The sequence below is a fragment of the Phaenicophaeus curvirostris genome, unplaced genomic scaffold (assembly GCF_032191515.1).
Source record: "Phaenicophaeus curvirostris isolate KB17595 unplaced genomic scaffold, BPBGC_Pcur_1.0 scaffold_115, whole genome shotgun sequence".
In the NCBI taxonomy this organism is placed as follows: Eukaryota; Metazoa; Chordata; class Aves; order Cuculiformes; family Cuculidae; genus Phaenicophaeus; species Phaenicophaeus curvirostris.
The window spans coordinates 104,396-125,486 of NW_027206736.1; the positions used below are offsets into that span (position 1 = coordinate 104,396).

Below are 21,091 nucleotides of genomic sequence, written 5' to 3' on the forward strand. Positions count from 1 at the left end.
CACTTGCTCTCCCTCATGGCTAGCGGAAAGGGAGAGCCGATCACAGCAACTACCAGAAGGTTCCTAAGCGGGACAGGAAGGATGGAATTCACCTCCCAGAGCGCACATGGAAAAGCAGCGTTGGTCCTCAGTCTCTCCTGGATTCCATACCCACACCATCCTGGTACCAATCCCCACCCCTACCACTGAAAGGAAGGAACTCAAAGAGCACTCACCAGCACCTCGAAGAGGAGCGACAGCAGTTTGCTGTTTGCCATGAAGGTGCTGTCCAGGACGCCCAGGTTGAACCAGCTCCCCAAGCACCGGAAGATTTTGATGAGCATCTTCTCATCGTTGCCCGCTTTGTCCACACACGTCATCTACAACAGAACCAGGAAGAACTGCTCAGGACCCCAACTCCAAACTCCTGGAAAGCCAGCCTAGAGCCTCCACAATTGGCATCAAAGAGCTCCCCTGTGAACCTCAGTGAGACACCAGGGCTGGGAGAGGCCACAGCAACCCCTGCAAGAGGCACTGAGGCAGCAGCACTGCTCCCCCAGCCAGAAGCAGCACTTGGAGCAGAAAACACCCATGGAAACCCCCAGCAGAGAGAAATCTGGCCTCTGCCCACGGTGACCCTCTCCCCACACTAGTTTTGTAACCGAGAAAACAACAGTTCTGCATCCTCTCATGGGCACAGGGTTTTGCTGATTGACAAGAAGCTCGACAGGAGCCAGGAACATGCGGTCGCAGCCCAGAAACCACCCGTGTCCTGGGCTGCATCCAAAGCCAGCAGGGAGGGAGGGGATTCTGTCCCTCTGCTCTGCTCTTGGGAGACCCCACCTAGACCCTGAGTCCAATTTTGGAATTCCCAACATAAGAAGGACCTGGAACTGTTGGAACAGGTCCAGAGGAGGCCACAGAGATGATGTGAGGGCTGGAGCACCTGGCTGGGAGTGTTAGGGTTGTTGAGCTTAGAGAAGAGAAGGTTCCAGGGAGACCTTAGAGCAGCTTCCACTATGGAAAGGGGCTCCAGGAAAGCTGGGGAGGGGCTCTTGATCAGGGAGTGCAGGGATAGGACAAGGGGAAAAGACTTTAAATTGGGAGAGTGAAGATTTAGATTAGATCTTCGGAAGATCTTAGGTCCTTCTCTGAACAATTCCTTCAAACCCAGTCTTGTAACTCAAGAAAGTGAACTTAGTATTTAAATCCTGCAGGGAAAGTCAAGTGGTAAAAGTGCGCCACGATCCAGTGAGACGTGTGGCACAGGGTGGAACTGGGTGGGCTCTGAGGTCCCTTCTGACTCAAAAGAAGGTTAAAATCCTTCCTTCAGGCAAGTGGTTAAAATGCCCATGCTGGGATCTACCACGCCAGCTCCAGGCAGAGCACAGGAGTCTGAACAGAGCCTTACAACAAGGCTACGACCCTTGGTGATCCAACATTGGTGCGTGACAGCGTCTCCAGTGAGGCCACGAGCCCCTGGGGTGAGGTGACATCACCTGTCTCACCGATGTGAGAGCCATACTTCTCTGAGATGTCCTTGGAAGGGAGTTGGGGGATGGAGGCAGCCAGGAGGGACAGCACAGCACAGGGATTCGAGGAAGGTGGAAAGAGTTTCAGAAGTAAGCGAGGACTCATTCAAAGCCAACCAAGCCTAATAATGTGGAATGGGGCTCCCCTAACGGCGGTGGTGGTGATAGCACGGAGCTCTGCTGTGACAAACACAGCGGGAGGGGAAGAGAGACCTGCTCAAGCGAGACTGAGCTGCTGCCGAGCAGAGGAAGGAAAGGAAATGGCCTCAGGTTGCACCTGGGGAGGTTCAGATTGGATATTGGGAAAGATTCCTTCAGGGAAAGGGTTCTCAAGCCCTGGCAGAGGCTGCCCAGGGCTGTGGTGGAGTCCTTGTCCCTGGAGGGGTTTAAAAGCCATGTGGATGTGGTGCTGAGGGACACAGTTCAGTGGCAGCATTAGCAGTGTCATGTTTATGGTTGGATTCGATGGTGTGAAAGGTTGGTACGGGGCTGTTTAGCCTGGAGAAAAGGAGGCTGAGGGGAGACCTCATCGATCTCTGCAGTTCCCAGAAAGGAGGCTGAAGCCAGGTGGGAGTCCGGCTCTGCTCCCAAGGAACAGGATGAGAGGAAACGGTCTCAAGTTGTGCCAGGGGAGGTTTAGACTGGATGTTGGGAAAGATTCCCTCACAGAAAGAGTGGTGAAGCCCTGGGAGAGGCTGCCCACTGGGGGAGCCCCCATTACTGGAGGGGTTCAAACACCCTGTGGCCACGGAACATGGGGACGTGGTTTGGCCAGCACGGTGGGATTGGGCTGAGTTTGGACTGGAAGAGCTCAGAGGGCTTTTCCAACCTCAATCATTCCATGATTCTCTGATCTATATACACACTCCCATAAAGGGCTGAAGTAATTTCTCACTGCACCCCCACAAACCCCAAACTGCACAGCCTGGCAGGGATCCAGTCTCAAGCAAATGCTGATCCAACAGCCTCGGAGACCAAAGGCCTTTCCTGAACTTCGAGTGCTCGGCCCCAGAAGACAACCTACCACCCCTAAAACAACGCCGTCTGCACTTGACAGTCTGGCTGAAGGGATGAGAACATTGTTAAGGTTCCATAACCAACTCCACATTCAATCCAGTGCCTACAACAGGAACCCCACTGCGATTTTGCAATTTTCATCTGCTTGGAACAAAAATGTATAAAATCAGCTTTTTAACCACATCCAAGCTGGAATAACCTGGATCAGTGGTGTGGAGGGAGGAGAAGAAGCTGCCTGAACTCCTGCAGTAGCTGATCAGGTGTCAGCTGCTGCTCAGTCTCCTTACCAGCAGAGAGACGACCGTGCTGGAATAGTACGCCAGATCCTCAATGATTTCAGTCCGGCGGTTGGCTCCGATGCGCAAGGATCGGCTGTGGACCTCTTCTGGCAGCACCGTGAGGATCTCCAGCAGAAAGGGCAGTGACGTGACATCATTGCTGTACCTGGGAGAGCAGTAAGGAAGGAGAGTGAATGAGGGAAGGTGACAGCCACACACAGAACACCTGGGAAACCAGTTAACAGTGCAGTGAGAGATGGAGGGTCATGGGCTGGATCCATGGGCTGGAGAGCAGGAAGGTTCTGCAGAGGGACCTGGTGAGGCTGGATCCATGGGCTGGAGGGCAGGAAGGCTCTGCAGAGGGACCTGGTGAGGCTGGATCCATGGCTGGAGAGCAGGAAGGCTCTGCAGAGGGACCGGGTGAGGCTGGATCCATGGCTGGAGGGCAGGAAGGCTCTGCAGAGCCAGGGACCATTCCCTACATGATCTGCCCAAACAGGGCCCTCTCGGCACACGGCATCCGGTGTCGGCAAATACCGGGTACCAGAAATGCTGCCCTGCAGAAACTGGGCATCAATGCACTGGCCATGGGACACGAAAGCAGCAGCTGCTGACTCGGCCTCGTTGCTCAATCCTGCGCTACGGCTGGAGCCGAGCAGGATGAGGGATTGGCACAGAACAAAAACAGGGATCAGGAAAACCGCTGACTCTCAGAGCCACAGCAGTGAGCACGGTCTTGGCATTACAGTGCCCCACCTCCCCCTCCAGCCCAGCTCCCTGCCCTGACCCAAACCACTTCAAATTATTGGAATCCTGGAATGGCTTTGGTTGGAAGGGACCTGGCAATCAGGAGAAGTCCCTGGTGACTGGAAGAAGAGTAACATGCCCATTTTTAAAAAGGGTATAAAAGACGACCCTGAGAACTACCGACCTGTCAGCCTCACCTCTGTGCCTGGGAAGATCATGGCACAGATCCTTCTAGAAGCTCTGCTAAAGCACATGGAGGACATGGAGGTGATTAATCGCAGCCAGTGTGGCTTCACCAGGGGCAAGTCCTGTATGACCAACTTAGTGGCTTTCTATGATGGGGAAACCACAGCAGTGGACAAAGGTAAACCGACAGATGTGATCTATCTAGACTTCTGTAAAGCCTTTGACATGGTCCCCCACAACATCCTTCTCTCTAAATTGGAGAGATACGGATTTGAGGGTGGACGGTACAGTGGATAAGAAACTGGTTGGATGGTCGTATTCAAAGAGTAGTGGTCAATGGCTCAAAGTCCAGATGGAGATCCGTGACAAGTGGTGTCCCTCAGGGGTCTGTACTGGGACTGATGCTGTTTAATATCTTCATCAGTGATATAGACAGAAAGATTGAGTGCACCCTCAGCAAGTTTGCAGATGACACCAAGATGACTGGTGCAGGTATCACCCCAGAAGGACAGGATGGCATCCAGGGGGACCTGGACAGACTGGAGAAGTGGGGCTGTGAGAACCATGAGGTTCAACAGAGGCAAGCGCAAGGTCCTACATCTGGGTCAGGGCAATCCCCATTTTCAGTACACGATGGCGGATGACGTGATTGAGAGCAGCCCTGAGGAGAAGCAGTTGGGGGTGCTGGTCAATAAGAAGCTCAACACAAGCCGGCAATGTGTGCCTGCAGCCCAGAAGGCCAACCATGTCCTGGGCTGCAACAAAAGAAGTGTGGCCAGCAGGTCAGGGGAGGTGATTCTGTCCCTCTGTTCCTCTCTTGTGAGACTTCATCTGGAGTATTGTGTCCAGGTCTGGAATTCTCAGCGTAAGAAGGATTTAGAACTGTTGGAATGAGTCCAGAGGAGGGCTACAAGGACGATCTGAGGGCTGGAGCACATTCCCTGTGAGGACAGGCTGAGAGAGTTGGGCTTGGGGAGCCTGGAGAAGAGAAGGCTCCGAGATCTTACAGCGACCTTCCAGTACCTGAAAGAGGCCTACAAGAAAGCTGGAGAGGGATTATTCATAAAGGCTTGTGGTGATAGGATGAGGGGGAACGGGTATAAACTGGAGAAGGGCAGATTTAGACTAGACATTAGGAAGAATTTCTTCACCACAAGAGTGGTGAGACACTGGAAGAGATTGCCGAGGGAAGTTGTGGATGCTCCATCCCTGGAGGTGTTCAAGGCCAGGTTGGATGGGCCTTGGGTAATCTGGTCTAGTGGGAGGTGCCCCTGCCCATGGCAAGGGGGTTGGAACTAGATGATCCTTAAGGTCCCTTCCAACCTTAACTATTCTATGATTCTATGACCTCAAAGCCCCTCCAGTTTCATCCCTGCCACTGGATCAAGGGCTCCAAGACCCATCCAACCTGGCCTTGAACCCCTCCAGGGATGGGGCAGCCACCACTGCTCTGGGCAACCTGGGCCAGGGCCTCCCCACCCTAACAGGAGGACACTTCTCCCTAAGATCTCTTCTCAATCTCTGCTCTTTCAGCTCAAAACCGTTCCCCTTGTCCTGTCCCTGCATGTCCTGATCAAGAGCCCCTCCCCAGCTTTCCTGGAGCCCCTTTCCGTACTGGAAGCTGCTCTGAGGTCTCCCCACAGCCTTCTCTTCTCTAGGCTGAACAACCCAACTCTCCCAGCCTGTCCTCACACCAGAGGTGCTCCAGCCCTCACATCATCTCCATGGCCTCCTCTAAACCTGCTCCAACAGTTCCATTTCCTTATGTTGAGGATTCCAGAACTGGACATGTGGGTCCGGGTGGGGTCTCCCCAGAGCAGAAGGGCAGAATCCCCTCCCTGGCCCTGCTGGTCCCACAGCTTTGGACGCAGCCCAGGACACAGTTGGAAAGGAAGGAAAATCATTCCCCATTGCTGGGCTGCTGGGCACCCCGTGCAGGCCCACCCACTCTACAGTCACACAAGGACCAATTTAGAGTTTAAGGATATAAACAATCACTTACTTTTCCACCAATGTTTGCACGCAGCCCTTCCAGGAAGCCATCTGCAGGGCCAGGTCGGCTATTGCTAAAGCAAGCTGAAAGGGGAAGAGGGGAGAAAACACAGCTCAGCTTGGTGAGGGAGGAGATCTGCCCACAGGCGCAGCTAGTGGGTGCTGCTGCCATCAGCCCGAGCTCGGCAGGGTGCAGGGAACTCGAGCACACAGATGCAAGGTGTTCATTCACTCCATCCCTGTTGTGTGTGCAATCCCTAGTGCTTAACCACAGCCTGTCCCAACGGGGCAGTTACAGGGCTCAACCAGCTCCTTCCTCTGTGCGGTGTCAGACAGCCCCGTGCCGCAGAAATGTGTGGGTAACAGGAATGCTGTACGGAGGGGGAAGGGGTTTCCAAGAATGCCAGTGCCTTGGGAGAAAGCCCCTCGGCCAGCCACGGCACCGCTGGGCAGATCAATGCTTTGTCTCCATTACAGAGCACAGGGAAAAGCCCTGGAGAAGCCATTCCTCCTCTCCGCCTCTGCAAACAGCGACCAAGAGGATCACATCAATGATTTAACAAAAGGAGGGCAACTACTCCATACTGAAGACACCAGAGTGCCTGCAGGCATCACCCTTCTCTGTTTTCCATCCTGGAGGAAAAACAACTGAGGGAAACCAAGGGCTTTGCCTTGGAAAAGGTCAGAAGTGACAAACACTGGGGCTGGCCACCATCGGCATCACCTGCAGCACTCTCTCTTCCACCCCCCCAAGGAGGTGATTGCCTTAAGGAATGGCTCTGGTAGGGTTGTGCCACGAGCCTGGCTACTGGCCTGCTCCAAATGGCAAGCAAGGAGCAGCCTCCCCTGCTCACTGACCCTCATGGAGCAGCTCCCTCCACCCCTGTGCTCAGCACATACCTGGGTGACGATGACCGGCGACAGGTCCTTCAAGTTCTGGATGTGGGACAGCAGAGAGTCCCGTAAAGAAGCATGGGAGTCTGTGGGGAGTTCATAGAAGGAAGTCTGTATCTTCATCTTCATGGTCTGCGCCGCAAAGTAGCACGACTCCACATCCTGACGGATCTGCAGCAACTGGTCAGAGATCTCCCAGGCGTGGACCTGCAGAGAGCACAGCAAGGTCAGCGAGGGAACACGGAGCGCACTGAGGAGGAGCCAGCAGCCTCTAGGTGGGCTTCAGAGAAAGCACCGATTCCCCCAGGTGAAAACACATCCTCTGCTCTCAAACAACCCCAAATTCATGGAATCATAGAATAGCTTGGATGGTAAAGACCTTTGAGATCATCAAGTCCAACCATCCCTGTCCAAGACGGAACCACCCCTGAGCACCTCGTCTGCCCGGCTTTTAAACCCCTCCAGGGATGGGGACTCTGCCAGGGCCTGAGAACCTTCCCATAAAGGAATCCTTCCTGATGTCCAGTCTGAACCTGCCCTGGAACAACTTCAGGCTGCTTCCTCTTGTCCCATCGCTGTCACCTGGGAGGAGAGACCAGCACCCACCTCTCCACAACCTCCTTTCACGCAGCTGTAGACAGCGATTAGGTCTCCTCTCAGCCTCCTCTTCTCCAGGATAAACAAACCAAGGCTCTCAGCTGCCTCTCATAAACCTTGTTCTCCAGCCCCTTCCCCAGCTCTGTTCCCTTCTCCGGACATGCTCCAGCCCCTCAAGGTCCTTCTTGGAGTGAAGGACCCAGAACTGAGCCCAGGATTCAAGGGGCAGCCTCCCCAGCACATCAGTCTCAGCTCACACAGTAGAGCTCGCTAACCGGTTGTATGGCCAGGCCCAGAGAGTGGTGGGAGATGGAGTTAACTCCAGCTGGAGGCCAGTTCCAAGCGGTGTCTCCCAGAGCTCAGCGCTGGGTCCAGCCCTGTTCAATGTCTTTATCAATCACCTTGATGAGGGGATTGAATGCACCCTAAGTAAGTAAGTTTGCGGATGACACTAAGCTGGGTGGAAGTGTGGATCTACTGGAGGGTCGGGAGGCTCCAAAGGGATCTAAACAGGCTGGATCCATGGGCTGAGACCAACGGCATGAGGTTTAACAAGGCCAAGTGCCAGATCCTGCACTTGGGGCACAACAACCCTGTGCAGCTCCAGACTAGGAGAAGTCTGGCTGGAAACTGCCTGGAGGAGAAGGACCTGGGGGGGGTTGGTTGAACAGGAGCCAGCAGTGGCCCAGGGGGCCAAGAAGGCCAGTGGCATCTTGGCTTGGAGCAGACACGGCATGGCCAGCAGGGCCAGGGAGGTTCTTCTCCCTCTGGACTCAGCCCTGGGGAGACCGCTCCTCGAATCCTGGGGTCAGTTCTGGGCCCCTCCCCACAAGAAGGATGTTGAGGCTCTGGAGCGAGTCCAGAGAAGAGCAACGGAGCTGGGGAAGGGGCTGGAGAAGAAGCCAGAGGGCCCTGGGGGTGTTTAGCCTGGAGAAGAGGAGGCTGAGGGGAGACCTCATTGCTCTCTCCAACTCCCTGAGAGGAGGTTGTGGAGAGGAGGGAGCTGGGCTCTTCTCCCAAGTGACGGGGGACAGGACGAGAGGGAATGGCCTCAAGCTCCACCAGGGGAGGTTCAGTCTGGACATCAGAAAAAAATTTTTCACAGAAAGGGTCACTGGGCACTGGCAGAGGCTGCCCAGGGAGGGGGTTGAGTCACCTTCCCTGGAGGTGCTTAAAATACGGTTGGATGAGGTGCTCAGGGACATGGTTTAGTGATTGATAGGAATGGTTGGACTCAATGATCCTAGAGATCTTTTCCAACCTAGTGATTCTACGATTCTATGACAAAGATGCCAGGGCCAGGACACCCAGACGGGCACTGACTGAGCAGACCTGCTTCCAGCGTAACCTCTGCCAGGGCCTCCCCACCCTCACGGGAAAAATGTAAGAGCTGAGCAGGAGGAGCAGGAGCACAGACCAGGCCAGCAGCTCCAGCCCCAACCGTCGCTGAGATCTGATCATCAGCCCAATCCCGGTGGATAAAAACGCAAACCCAGCACTGAAGTGCAGCAGAACTGCAAGGTGACATTTAACGCTGATGTGAAACCCGAGCTCAGTGTTCACACAGCTCTACCAAGGGACATGATGGAAACAAGGCCTCGGGACCTTCTTCACACAGAATAAACCCTCCCAGCAGGAAAAGCAGTGTTTCTTTCCATTTTAACCAACAGGGACAAAACAGAGGGTTCACTAGACACAACTCAGTGCATCAGAACCCTGGAGAATCAGAATGGAAAAGATACCAGAAGACTGAGAAGATTCCAGTACGGAAAGGGGCTCCAGGAAAACTGAGGAGGAGAATGGTTTTGAACTGAAAGAGGGGAGATTGAGATGAGATCTTAGGGAGAAATGTTCTCCTGTGAGGGCGGGGAGGCCCTGGCCCAGGTTTCCCAGAGAAGTGGTGGCTGCCCCATCCCTGGAGGGGTTCAAGGCTGGAATACAGAACATGTTGAACACAAGCCAGAAGTGGTCACCAGCGTCCTGGCTTGGATCAGCCATGGGGTGGCCAGCAGGAGCAGGGCAGAGATTGCGCTCCTGGACTGAGCGCTCGGGGGACGCCCCTTGAATCCTGAGTTCAGTTCCGGGTCCCTCACACCAAGAAGGACCTTGAGGGGCTGGAGCGCATCCAGAGAAGGGAACGGAGCTGGGGAAGGGGCTGGAGAACAAGGGTTCTGAGAGGCGGCTGAGGGCCCTGGGGTTGTTTATCCTGGAGAAGAGGAGGCTGAGGGGAGAGCTCATCGCTGTCTGCAACTGCCTGGAAGGAGGTGGGAGCCAGGCGGGGGTCCAGCTCTGCTCCCAAGTGAAAGGTGATGGGACAAGAGGAAATGGCCTCAGGTTGCACCAGGGGAGGTTCGAATAGGTACTGGGAACAATTTCTTCATGGGAAGAGCGGTGAAGCCCTGGCTGAGGCTGCCCAGGGTGGTGGTGCAGTTCCCCATCCCCAGAGGGGTTCATTAAATGTGTAGATGTGGCACTTGGGGACAGGGTCTGGTCAGCATGTGGGACTGGGCTGAGGTTAGACTGGGTGAGCTGGAGGTCTTCTCCAACCTCAACGATTCCATCATTCTGCGTGCCACAGGAAGCTTCAGGCACACCCTCACAGCAACCCCTCACACACGTATGCTCAGCACAAGTGGATGAACACCCCAAAAGACAAAAATCCCTGTGAGATCAAGGCCAGTAGCCCCACACTCAGGCACCTGGGATAGCCTGTACCAAGCATCCTTGTGAATCCAGGGATTCCTCATTTACACAGGGCTTTCCAGTGGCCTGAATCATGAATTCTGGGTCAGGCTGAAACCTTCTTGCCCAGTATGATTTGAGCCGTGGTCCCACCATTGTTGCCGTGGGACCAGCTCTGAGCTGGTGGATTGGAGACCCTCTGAGGTGACCCTTCCCATTATCCTGCGATGTCATTTTGGACAAGGAAGGGGGAATGTGGTAGGACTTGTCCTCACGGTGCAGGACTGCTCAGGGACATGGTTTAGTGGCTGATAGAAATGGTTGGACTTGATGATCCTGGAGGCCTTTTCCAACCTAGTGATTCTGCGATTCTGAATTCTCTCCTCATCACCCTAAAATGAGGAATCTCTGAATGGTGTTGGTGAACAGAAGGGCAACCAGCAAGCACCTGCCTTTGGAGGATCCCAGGATCTCCTTATGGAGACGGATCGGTTCCTCATGCGCTTGGTGGACCCCTCTCCACATACGCCCCGATCACAGCCATGAAAGCAGCAAAATTGTGTTTCCCTTGGGAAAGGATTCCAACAACCATTTCCAGCGTGTTTCAACTGGTAAAAGCTGCTTGGTTTGGATTTTTTAATCTAATTATAAGTTCTAATTCTACCCAATATTATCAATACATTAATTTTACAGACAGACCATGGGAAATCCATATCGGAATCAGTCACTTCCATAAGCCCTACCTGGCTGCCAGCCACGGACAACTTCCACCTCCTAGAAAGCACTTTATGAATCGACATTAAATCACAAACCAACCTGCACTTGGTCCGCACTGAACAAACCCCAGACACCAGCTCACAGCTGTGCACCCACACTGTGTATGTTCGCACCGCTCTGCTCCACAGCCCAGCGAACGGAGGAGAAATCAGGATCGGAGAGGTGAGCACACCTGAAACCAGGGTCATCCCTGCACTCAGTCCGGCTCTTCTGCATCAGAGAAACTCCAGCTGCTCCGCAAGGAGCCTTTCTGCAACTCCCAACACAGCTTTGAAGGTCCTGGAATTGTGTGGTTTGGGTAAACTTTTACTCAGAGCTGAGCTTTCAGCGCTGCAAAAGGCACAAGTGAGGTCATGACTGCTCCACCCGCACACCTCGCTCCCCTGCAATAACGAGCAGTGAAAAGGCAAGGAACAATGCACAGGGAAGCAGATGGACAAGCCTGAACCACCCAGGCTGACCACCACCAGTGGCCTCACCAACACCTCCTAAACACGCGCTGGCAGCACCGCAGAGCCGTTCCGGCACACGCAGACATCACGGCTTTGGCTCCTGTCCCCCACAATGGCTCTAGCACATGATGACCACTCTGGCAAACACGAGATCATGGACAGAATCACAGAGGCATTTAGGTAGGAAAAGACTTCTAAGATCATGGAGTCCGACCATAAACCCAGTGTGGCCAGCCCCACCACTGAACCATGTCCAAACATCCATATGGATTTAAGCCCCTCCAGGGATGAGGACCCCACCATCGCCGTGGTCAGGGAAGGGACCTCTAAGTCACAGCTCCAGAAACGGAAAAAAACAGGCGCAACCCAACCCCAACAGCCCATCCCAGCAGAGGCAAACAGCATGGAGCCAACGGAGGAGACACTTGGATGCCAAACAGGCGCAACCCGTGCAGAGATGGGTGCATCCCAGTTTCGGGGACTGGGAGGGGATCCCTCCCTGGTTGATGTGACAGTCACACAGCTGAAATGGAGAATCGGCTCCTTCCCTACAGACCCACCTAGAGAAGTCGGGCATCAAACCCCAACACCCCCTCTGCTTTCACCCTCATCACCCACTGGACACAAATTCCTGCTGGGAAGCTCAGTGTTGCGGCTGCGCCTTCCGGAAAGCCGGTGCCTCGCACACCGCAGCACAGCAGCGCTGTGTTAATAGCCAATAACCTCCCTGTTACACATTTACAGCCCCTATATACGTCATACCTCTGTTTATACCTCGATATACAAATACCTGTGCCTTCAGCAGCACCTGCCACAGTGGCTAACGAGGTTAGGAGGAAAGGCCTTAATTTCAGGGATTGCCTTCCAACTTAACAGCCGGCCAGGCGGCTCCTGCCACAGCTATGGCAGGAATTCTTGTTTCCCTTCATGGGTCAGAGGAACGCAGCCACTGAAACACCTAGATTTGGTCTCTCTGAACAAAATATGATGCAGAAAGACCCTTCCCTCCCAGATGTTCACTCCAGTGAAAGTCCTGCAGCCACTGATGAGCGAACCTCTCCCAAACCCTCCCCTTGGACCCAATGGCATGTGCAGAATTCCCTGTCTTTATAGAATCATGGAATGGGTTGGGCTGGAAGGGACCTTAAAGCCCATCCAGTTCCACCCCTGCCAGGGGCAGGGACACCTCCCACTGGATCAGGGGCTCCAAGCCCCATCCAGCCTGATCATCCCTGATCACCTCCAGGGATGGGGCAGCCACAGCTTCGCTGGGTAAGCTGGGCCAGGGCCTCCCCACCCTCACTGTGAAGAATTTATTCCCGATACCCAGTCTAAATCACCCTCTCTCAGTTTAAAATCATTCCCCCTTGTCCTGTCACAACAGGCTTTGTGCCCTTCCTTCCTACCAGCCCCCCTCAGTCCTGGACACTCCAGACACTCCACTTTGCCAGGGGAGCACTGATCCCACAGTGCGGAGCCGACAGCGCCACTGCCAGGGATGGAGCCAGCACCGCTTGGCACAGAGCAGCATCCAGAGCTGCCGTTACCTAGTTAATGAAAAATTCACATTAAAGGAGACCTCGGCCTCAGCCCCGCAGCACTAAACCCACAATTGCACAGATCAGGTTTATCCTGAGCTCCTGTTTAGGCACAGGGATCGGGCACCTCGGACCCACAGAGCTGAGAAGCAGCTGTTTTACTACGGCCGGGGCGCACTCGCAGCTGCAGGCTCCACTGACCACGGGTCACAATCCTGCACAATACCAGGCTGCCTCATTAACCTGGAATAGTAATTATCTTCTCTCATGAATGAGGGACCCAACAGCTCCCAGGAATTGGGCAAGCCAGGTTCCTTATCTGCTACAGAGTTAATGACATCAAAAGTGCTCACCTTCCCCCAGTTCGCACCTAAAAGGTGAAACAAACTGAGCATTTAAGCAAGCTGAATGTGCTGAAGGCACCCACGCGGTGTCCCAGGGCACCCAAAGGGCTGGAAAATAACGGGAATTAATCCTTAGATCCAGGAAATGAATCCCAGGAAGGATCAGGCCAAACAAGACGCAAGGAGCAGAAGCACTGATGAGCTGGAGTTGAGCCTGCTCATCGCTTGTGTATGAAACCCCCTTGTGCACAACGGAGCCGGTTCTGAACTGGGAAGCAATTTCTGGAGGCGTTTCTCTGGGAGACCAGAGGGATTCCCCATGATTGCGAGTGCAGGAGCTGAGGTGCTGCACACGCGCTGCCTGGTGTGTGATTTGTACCAAAACCAACCAGGATGACACAGAGAAGAGCCCAGTGGAACAGCAGCCAAGCAATCCACACCCCAAGGCTTTCCTGAGCCAGGAGACCCCGTCCTCAGGGGTGCAGGGGTGTTAAACATAAGAAATGAGTCCCCAGTACCTCAGGCTCTCCTTTTGAGGCACGGTTTGTCCCAGGTGCAGGCACGGTGCAGCAGCCAGAGCCCTCCGGCTGCTCCTGGCCCCCTCAGGCAGGGACTCCTTATCCACCAAACAGATTTGAGTCGTTTCTGGCATAGGAATCAGCTCTGAAATCATCATCTCACTCTATCGACTGTAACAAGATCTTCGTACGGGCAGAACTGTGGCTGGTAGCACTCTTAGCTGCCAAAGAGCCACTGGGGGCTCAGATTCACCACGATGAGCCCCTTCACAGACCAGACCAGGCCAGGGAAGTGTTTGGGGGAAGAACAGAGCAGGGAAACAGCACACAAACAGAACGGGAGCCACACAGGCAGTGAGACACCAGCACGAAAGGCAACAGGGAGGAACGACAAACTTAAGAGAAGAGAGAAAACAGACTCATCCTGGGCTTTGCAACAGACAAAGGACACATCTGCTTCCACCCAGACAATGTGAGGCCGAAAAACAGATGCTGGCTCCAACATTTAGTCCCAAGGCTGAAGTTTAGAATCATAGAATCATTTTGTTGGAAAAGACCTCTGAGATCATCAAGTCCAACCACCTCTGTCCACCACTGAACCATCCCTGAGCACCTCATCTGCCCGGTTTTTGAACCCCTCCAGGGGTGGGGATTCCATCACTGCCCTGGGCAGCCTCTGCCAGGGCCTGAGAACCCTTTCCCTGGAGAGAGCCTTCCTGATGTCCAAACTGAACCTGCCCTTGCACAACTTGAGGCTGTTCCCTCTCATCCCATCCCTTGTTCCTTAGAAGTGGAATCAAACCCCCGCCTGGCTCCAACTTCCTTTCCAGGAGTGGCAGACAGTGATGAGTCCTCAATGTCCTCCTGGGAGCGAGGGGCCCAGAACTGAGCCCAGGAGTCGAGGGGCGGCCTCCCCAGCACCGAGTCCAGGGGCACAATCCCTGCCCTGCTCCTGCTGGTCACTCTGTTTCTGGAACAGGCCAGGATGCCACTGGCCTTCTTGGCCACCTGGGCCACTGCTGGATCGTGTTCAGACACTGCTGACCAACACCCCCAGGTCCTTCTCCTCCAGGCAGCTTCCCACTCACTCCTCCCCAAGCCTGGAGCTGCTCAGGGTTATTGTGTCCAAGTGCAGGACTGAGCAATTGGCCTTGTTGAACCCTATCCTGGCTCAATCCCTCTGCAGACCCTCCCTGCCCTCCATCCACGGATCCAGCCTGGCCAAATCCCTTTGAAGATCCTCCCTGCCCTCCATCCACGGATCCAGCCTGGCCAAATCCCTTTGAAGATCCTCCCTGCCCTCCATCCACGGATCCAGCCAGGCCAGGTCCCTCTGCACAGCGCTGTCCGCTTTACTTTACGAAATGGGTTCCATAAGACCAGGGAGGCCTTAAAGCAACTTCCAGCAGGGAAAGGTCTCCCGGAAGGCTGGGGAGGGCCCCTTAGCTCAGGGAGCGCGGAGACAGGACGAGGGGGAAAGGATTCGAATTGGAAGGGGGAACATTTTGGTCGGACCCTGGGAGGAAATTCCTCCCTGCGAGGGCGGGGAGGCCCCGGCCCAGGCTGCCCGGGAGGCGCTCCAGGCCGGGCTGGAGGCGCCGTGGCCGCCGGGCGGTGTCGCTGCCCCCGGGCTCTTCCCCCCCATCCCCCGCCTCACCGATCGCTGCAGCTCGCCCAGCCAGCAGCTCGCGCGCTCCTTCCCGCTGGGGTCCGGGTCGTGGTAGAGCGCCTGCACGGCCTGGTAAACCACCTGCAGGCTGGGCTTGCCGCCGGCCTCCATGGCCGCCCGTCCCCGCGGCCTCAGCGCCGCCCCGCGCCGCCCCGCGCCGCCGCCATCTCCTCCCTCGCCCCGGCCCCGCCGGCGCCACCGCGCAGCGGCCCCCCCGGAAACAGCGCCCGCCGAGCGCGCCGCCCGACACACGGCGTTCCGCGCGCCAAACGTTCCGCCTCGGGCGCCTCTGGAAATGGGATCAGGGGATCGCTTGGTTGGAAAAGAGCTTGGAGATCATCGAGGCCAACCGTCCACGACTGAACCATCGCTGAGCGCCTCGTCTGCCCGGCTTTGAAACCCCTCCAGGCACGGGGCTCCACCAGCACCCTGGGCAGCCTCGGCCAGGGCCTGAGAACCTTTTCCGTGGAGAGATTCTTCCTGGTGTCCAATCTGAACCTGGCCTGGCACAACTTGAGGCTGTTTCCTCTCATCCATCCCCTGTCCCTTGGGAGAAGAGCCCAGCACCCACCTCCCCACAACCTCCTGTCAGGCAGTTGCAGACAGCAATGAGCTCTCCCCTCAGCCTCCTCTTCTCAGGGATAAACAGCCCCAGGGCCCTCAGCCGCCTCTCAGAACCCTTGTTCTCCAGCCCCTTCCCCAGCTCCGTTCCCTTCTCCAGCCCCTCAAGGTCCTTCTTGGAGCGAGGGGCCCAGAACTGAGCCCAGGAGTCGAGGGGCGGCCTCCCCAGCACCGAGTCCAGGGGCACAATCCCTGTCCTGCTCCTGCTGGCCACGCTGTTTCTGGAACAGGCCAGGATGCCACTGGCCTTCTTGGCCACCTGGGCCACTGCTGGCTCAGGTGGTTTGGGTGGGGAGGGGCCTCAAAGCCCGTCCAGTCCCAATACAAGAGGGGAGTTACTGTTAGAAAAAGTGGAATATTTTGATTTAAGCCAAGGTAGAGTTAAGTTTTCATCGAGGTAACTCTATTTTTTTAAAGTTAAAAAGATGGTCCCTCTGGTAGATTTTGTAGCATTTTTTTTAATACCAATTTTTTTTTAGCGTGTTTTTTCAAATAGTGCTTTTCTAGACACTGTTCATTCTTTGGAGGTGAAAACGTCTTGTGTTCAGTGTGATCTGTGCTGAACAGACGTGTCTTCCTCTGCAATGCCCTCTGTTTGCAGCCTTTCCCTATCTCAAATGCAATGTCAGACAGAGCTGGCTCCAAAGCTCCGATGAGCAAGAAATTTCACTGCTGTGAAGTTCACAACGACATTACAATGAGCCCTTGGAAAGTAATAGAACATACATAAGTTTTCTAGGAAAATTTACACACATGTGTAAGTGGGAAATCTCTTCTGTCCCAGCTCTTGCCTTGCTGCTCATCATTGATGGAGATCACTGCCTCATGGTGTCCAGGCTGGATAAAGGATGCTTGCTTTCTAAAACTCCAAAATAAGTCGTATAGAGCTTATCTGCCAGAATTTTTTGTACTAACTCCACCCCCTGCCATGGGCAGGGACACCTCCCACTGGATCAGGGGCCCCAAGACCCATCCAACCTGGCCTTGAACCCCTCCAGGGACGGGGCAGCCACAGCTTCTCTGGGCAACCTGAGCCAGGGCCTCCCCACCCTCACAGCCAAACATTTCTCCCTAAGATCTCTTCTCAATCTCCCCTCTTGCAGATCAAAACCATTCCCCTTGTCCTGTCCCTGCCCTCCCTGATCCAGAGCCCCTCCCCAGCTTTCCTGGAGCCCCTTTCAGCACTGGAAGCTGCTTTAAGGTCTCCCCACGGCCTTCTCTTCTCCAGGCTGAACAACCCCAACTCTCCCAGCCTGCCCTAAGAGCAGGCTCCAGCCCTCGCATCGTCTCTGTGGCCTCCTCTGGGCTCGTTCCAACAGTTCCATCTCGTTCTTATGTTGGGGACCCCAGAACTGGCCACAGGGCTCCAGGTGGGGAAACATCACTGATTCCTCGGGATCCAGGATCTTTGCACGCCACGAAGCCTTCACCTGCTGTAGGGGGGAGGTGAGCAACCCTGCACCCGCAGGGATGCGGCAGGTACACTGCAACAACCACAGCCGTAGAGTTTGTTGAACTGGGGGGTTTGACCATAAAAGAGATTGAAGAAACCCAGAATCACCGAATTCCGGAGTGGTTTGGGTTGGAAGGGACCTCAAAGCCCACCCAGGACACCTCTGCTCCATTTGGCTCCATTCAGCCCCGTTTTACCCCTGTTCGTCGCCTCCAGCCCCAGGCCGGATCCCAAAACACCCGGAACCATCGTGCCGGGACGCGGTGGGTGAGGGGAAATGGGGCCCGGGTGCGCACGGCCCCACGCGGAGCGCGTGTCGGCGGGGCGGGGTGAGGTGGCGCCGCGAGTGGCGCTGGGGTCCCAGCGCCCCCAGTGCCCCCAGTCCCCCCCCCACCGGGATCCCAGCACCCCCAGTGCCCTCAGTCCCACCCCACCGGGATCCCAGCACCCTCCCAGTGCCCCCAGTTCCGTCCCACCGGGATCCCAGTGCCCCCAGTCCCGTCCCACCGGGATCCGAACGCCCCCGGTGCCCCTAGTCCCATCTCACCGGGATCCCAGTGCCCTCCCAGTGCCCCCAGTCCCGTCTTACTGGGATCCCAACACCCCATATCCCATCCCACAGGGATATCAGCATCCCCCAAGTGCCTTCCCAGTCCTATCCTACAGGGATCCCAGTGCTCCCAGTCCTGTCTCACTGGGATCCCATCACTCCCCAGTGCCCTCAACCCCATCCCACTGGGATTCCATCACCCCCCCAGTATTGCCAGTCCCATCCCACTGGGAGCCTATCACCCCCCACTGCCCCCAGCCCTACCCCACTGGGATCCCATTACCCCACAGTCCATCCTGCTGGGATCCCATCTCACCCCAGTCCCATCCTACTGGGATCCCATCTCACTCCAGTCCCATCCCACTGGGCTCCCATAACCTGCCCAGTCCCATCAGTGCGTCCAAGGGTCCCTGTCACCATCCTGACACCATCCGTGCCCCTATTCTCACCCCAACCCTGTCCCATCCCCGTCCCCATCCAATCACATTCCCATTCCATCCCACCCCCTCCCCCCTGGGCTGCGGATGTGGTGGGGAGACACATGGATCTGGTGGTGGATGTGTAGATGGGACGGGCACACATGGAGACTCATGGTGGGCACAGACCTCATGGGTGGACAAAGAGATGGGATGGATGCACGTACGGACCTCACAGTGGACACAGACCTCGCATGGGGACATCTAAAACCACGGGGTGGATGCACGGGTCTGACGGGTGCATGGATCAATCTGATGGCTGGACAAAACACAGAATCATCAGGTTGGAAGAGACCCCCAGGATCATTGAGTCCAACCATTCCTATCAATCACTAACCCGTGTCCCTCAGCACCTCGTCCACCCGGCCTTTAAACCCCTCCAGGGAAGGGGACTCAACCCCCTCCCTGGGCAGCCTCGGACAGGGACCAATCACCCTTTCTGGGAATTTTTTTTTCCTAATGTCCAGCCTGACCCTCCCCTGGTGGAGCTTGAGGCCATTCCCTCTCGTCCTGTCCCCTGTCCCTTGGGAGAAGAGCCCAACTCCCTCCTCTCCACAACCTCCTCTCAGGGAGTTGGAGAGAGCAATGAGGTCTCCCCTCAGCCTCCTCTTCTCCAGGCTAAACACCCCCAGGGCCCTCAGGCTTCTTCTCCAGCCCCTTCCCCAGCTCCATTGCTCTTCTCTGGACTCGCTCCAGAGCCTCAACATCCTTCTTGTGGGGAGGGGCCCAGCACTGACCCCAGGATTCGAGGAGCGGTCTCCCCAGGGCCCAGGCCAGAGGGAGAAGAACCTCCCTGGCCCTGCTGGTCACACCGTTTCTGATCCAAGCCAAGATGCCATCGGCCTTCTTGGCCCCCTGGGCCACTGCTGGCTCCTGTTCAGTCGCCGTCAACAAACACCCCCAGGTCCCTCTCCTCCAGGCAGCTTTCCAGCCAGACTTCTCCTAGTCTGTAGCACTGCATATGAATCTGCTGGGAGACATGCAGACGTTCTGGATGGGCACGCTAATGTGATGGGTGGACACGTAAATCTGAGGGATGGACATGATCTGGTGGATGGACATGCAGATCTTTTGAGTGGACATGTAGATCTGATGTTTGGACACAGACCTGTTGAGTAGACACATAGATATGGTGGATGGAAACGGAGATCCGATGGCTGGATGTATGATGTGTGTTTGAGGTGTCTTCTGCAGCCGGGGCTGGGTGGTGGCTCCTTGGTGACACAGGCTGGGTGGAACCTTGGTGACCCTAAAAGCAAGAAGGGGCTTTTTGGTTTCAGTTCCTCTGTGGAAGCTCTTGCCTTCCTCCAGGAAGGGCTGTGCTGGCGACAGCAGCTGCTCCTTGGGGTTTTCGAGCCTTGGTGACCCCTGAGAAAGAACAATAAATGTAATAATAAGTAAATATAATAATAAATACAATAATAACATTGGGGAGGGGCTCCTCCAAGCCCTGTCCCTCTGGTGCCACGGTGACACCACAGTGATGGGATGAGGTCATGGCCCTTCCCTCTGCCCACACCAGCAGTGAAAGCTCGAAGTGTGGTGGAAAAAAAGAAGGTGCAAAAATTAAGCAAAAAAACCTGGGATTTGGGTCTCAGAGCTGGTTTGGGAAGGGGCCCTCTGGCTCCTCGTGCACTGGGCTGACTGGGGGTTAATGGAAACAAGGGGAGCGAGGCCAGTGTGGAGGGGATGGAGCAGAGGATGAGGATGGAGGAAGGGTCTGTCCATCCTCCTCCTCGCTGGCACCAGGGAGGTCATTCCAGGCACCCAGAAATAAAGGGAAATGTGCAGAAAAAAGTTTCCATTTTTTACAGTTCCTGGGTGTGAGCAGCACAGAGCAGAATTGTTGCATTTTGGGTTTCTGCTTCCTGATGGTGGTGACGGAGCTGGGGACAGAGCATGGGCTCTGACCATTCTGGGGTGATTCCTGCAAATTTGGGGTCCTTCAGCCACAGCCTTTCACGGAAACCTCTGGAATCACAGAATTATGGAATGGGTTGGGTTGGAAGGGACCTGAAAGCCCACCCAGTCCCACCCCTGCCATGGGCAGGGACACCTCCCCCAGGATCAGGGGCTCCAACCCCATCCAACCTGGCCTTGAACCCCTCCAGGGATGGGGCAGCCACGGCTTCTCTGAGCGACCTGGGCCAGGGCCTCCCCACCCTCACAGCAAAACATTTCTCCCCAAGATCTCATCTCAATCTCCCGTCTTTCGGCTCAAACTGGTTCCCCTTGTCCTGTCCCTGCCCTCCCTGATCAGGAGCCCCTCCCAAGCTTTCCTGGAGCCCCTTTCCGTACGCCCATAATCCCCAGTCTCCCCAGCAGGGCTGATGTCTTTCCCATGTCTCATGTCACCCCGTGTGTCCCCTCACGCCCCCAGGCAGTGTCACCGCAGGCAGGCATCAATGATTAATTACATTATAAACTGCCCCCACGCCATGGTGGGCTCTGCGGGCAGGAACAGCGCCGCGCGGCAGCTGCGAGACAGCCAGGAGGGATTTGGAGCAACCTGGAAAAACGGGAAGCGCTGGCCCTGGGGGGGGGCCGAGCAGGTGCCCGGGAGGCCGCGCTCTCGGTCCCGGTTTGACTGACGCCCCGAGCCGCCGGGGGAGGCGGAGCGGCCGCGGGGCCAATGGGCGGCGGGGGGCGCGGCTGCCCGCGGGTCCGGCCGCTCCGTCACCGGGTCGGCTCCGCTCTACTCGGCTCGGCCGGGTTGTGTTCAGTTCGGCTCGGTTCGGCCCTGCTCAGCTGAGCTCGGCTTGGTTGGTCCCTGCCGGGTTGTGTTCGGG

The 21,091-nt window shown here is 55.9% G+C and overlaps 1 protein-coding gene across 1 annotated transcript in view; it reads right to left on the reverse strand.

Annotated features, from left to right (window-relative positions):
- Positions 1 to 15,409, reverse strand: part of TNPO3 (transportin 3) — a 35,328-nt gene extending 19,919 nt beyond the window's left edge. The window contains exons 1-5 of the mRNA XM_069882301.1: positions 15,191 to 15,409; positions 6,632 to 6,832; positions 5,742 to 5,815; positions 2,816 to 2,972; positions 216 to 359 (exon numbers count right to left, since the gene is read on the reverse strand). Coding sequence (XP_069738402.1) covers positions 216 to 359; positions 2,816 to 2,972; positions 5,742 to 5,815; positions 6,632 to 6,832; positions 15,191 to 15,313 — 699 coding nt within the window. The 5' untranslated portion in view covers positions 15,314 to 15,409. The remainder of the gene's footprint in view (positions 1 to 215; positions 360 to 2,815; positions 2,973 to 5,741; positions 5,816 to 6,631; positions 6,833 to 15,190) is intronic.
- Between the last annotated feature and the right edge of the window lie 5,682 nt (positions 15,410 to 21,091).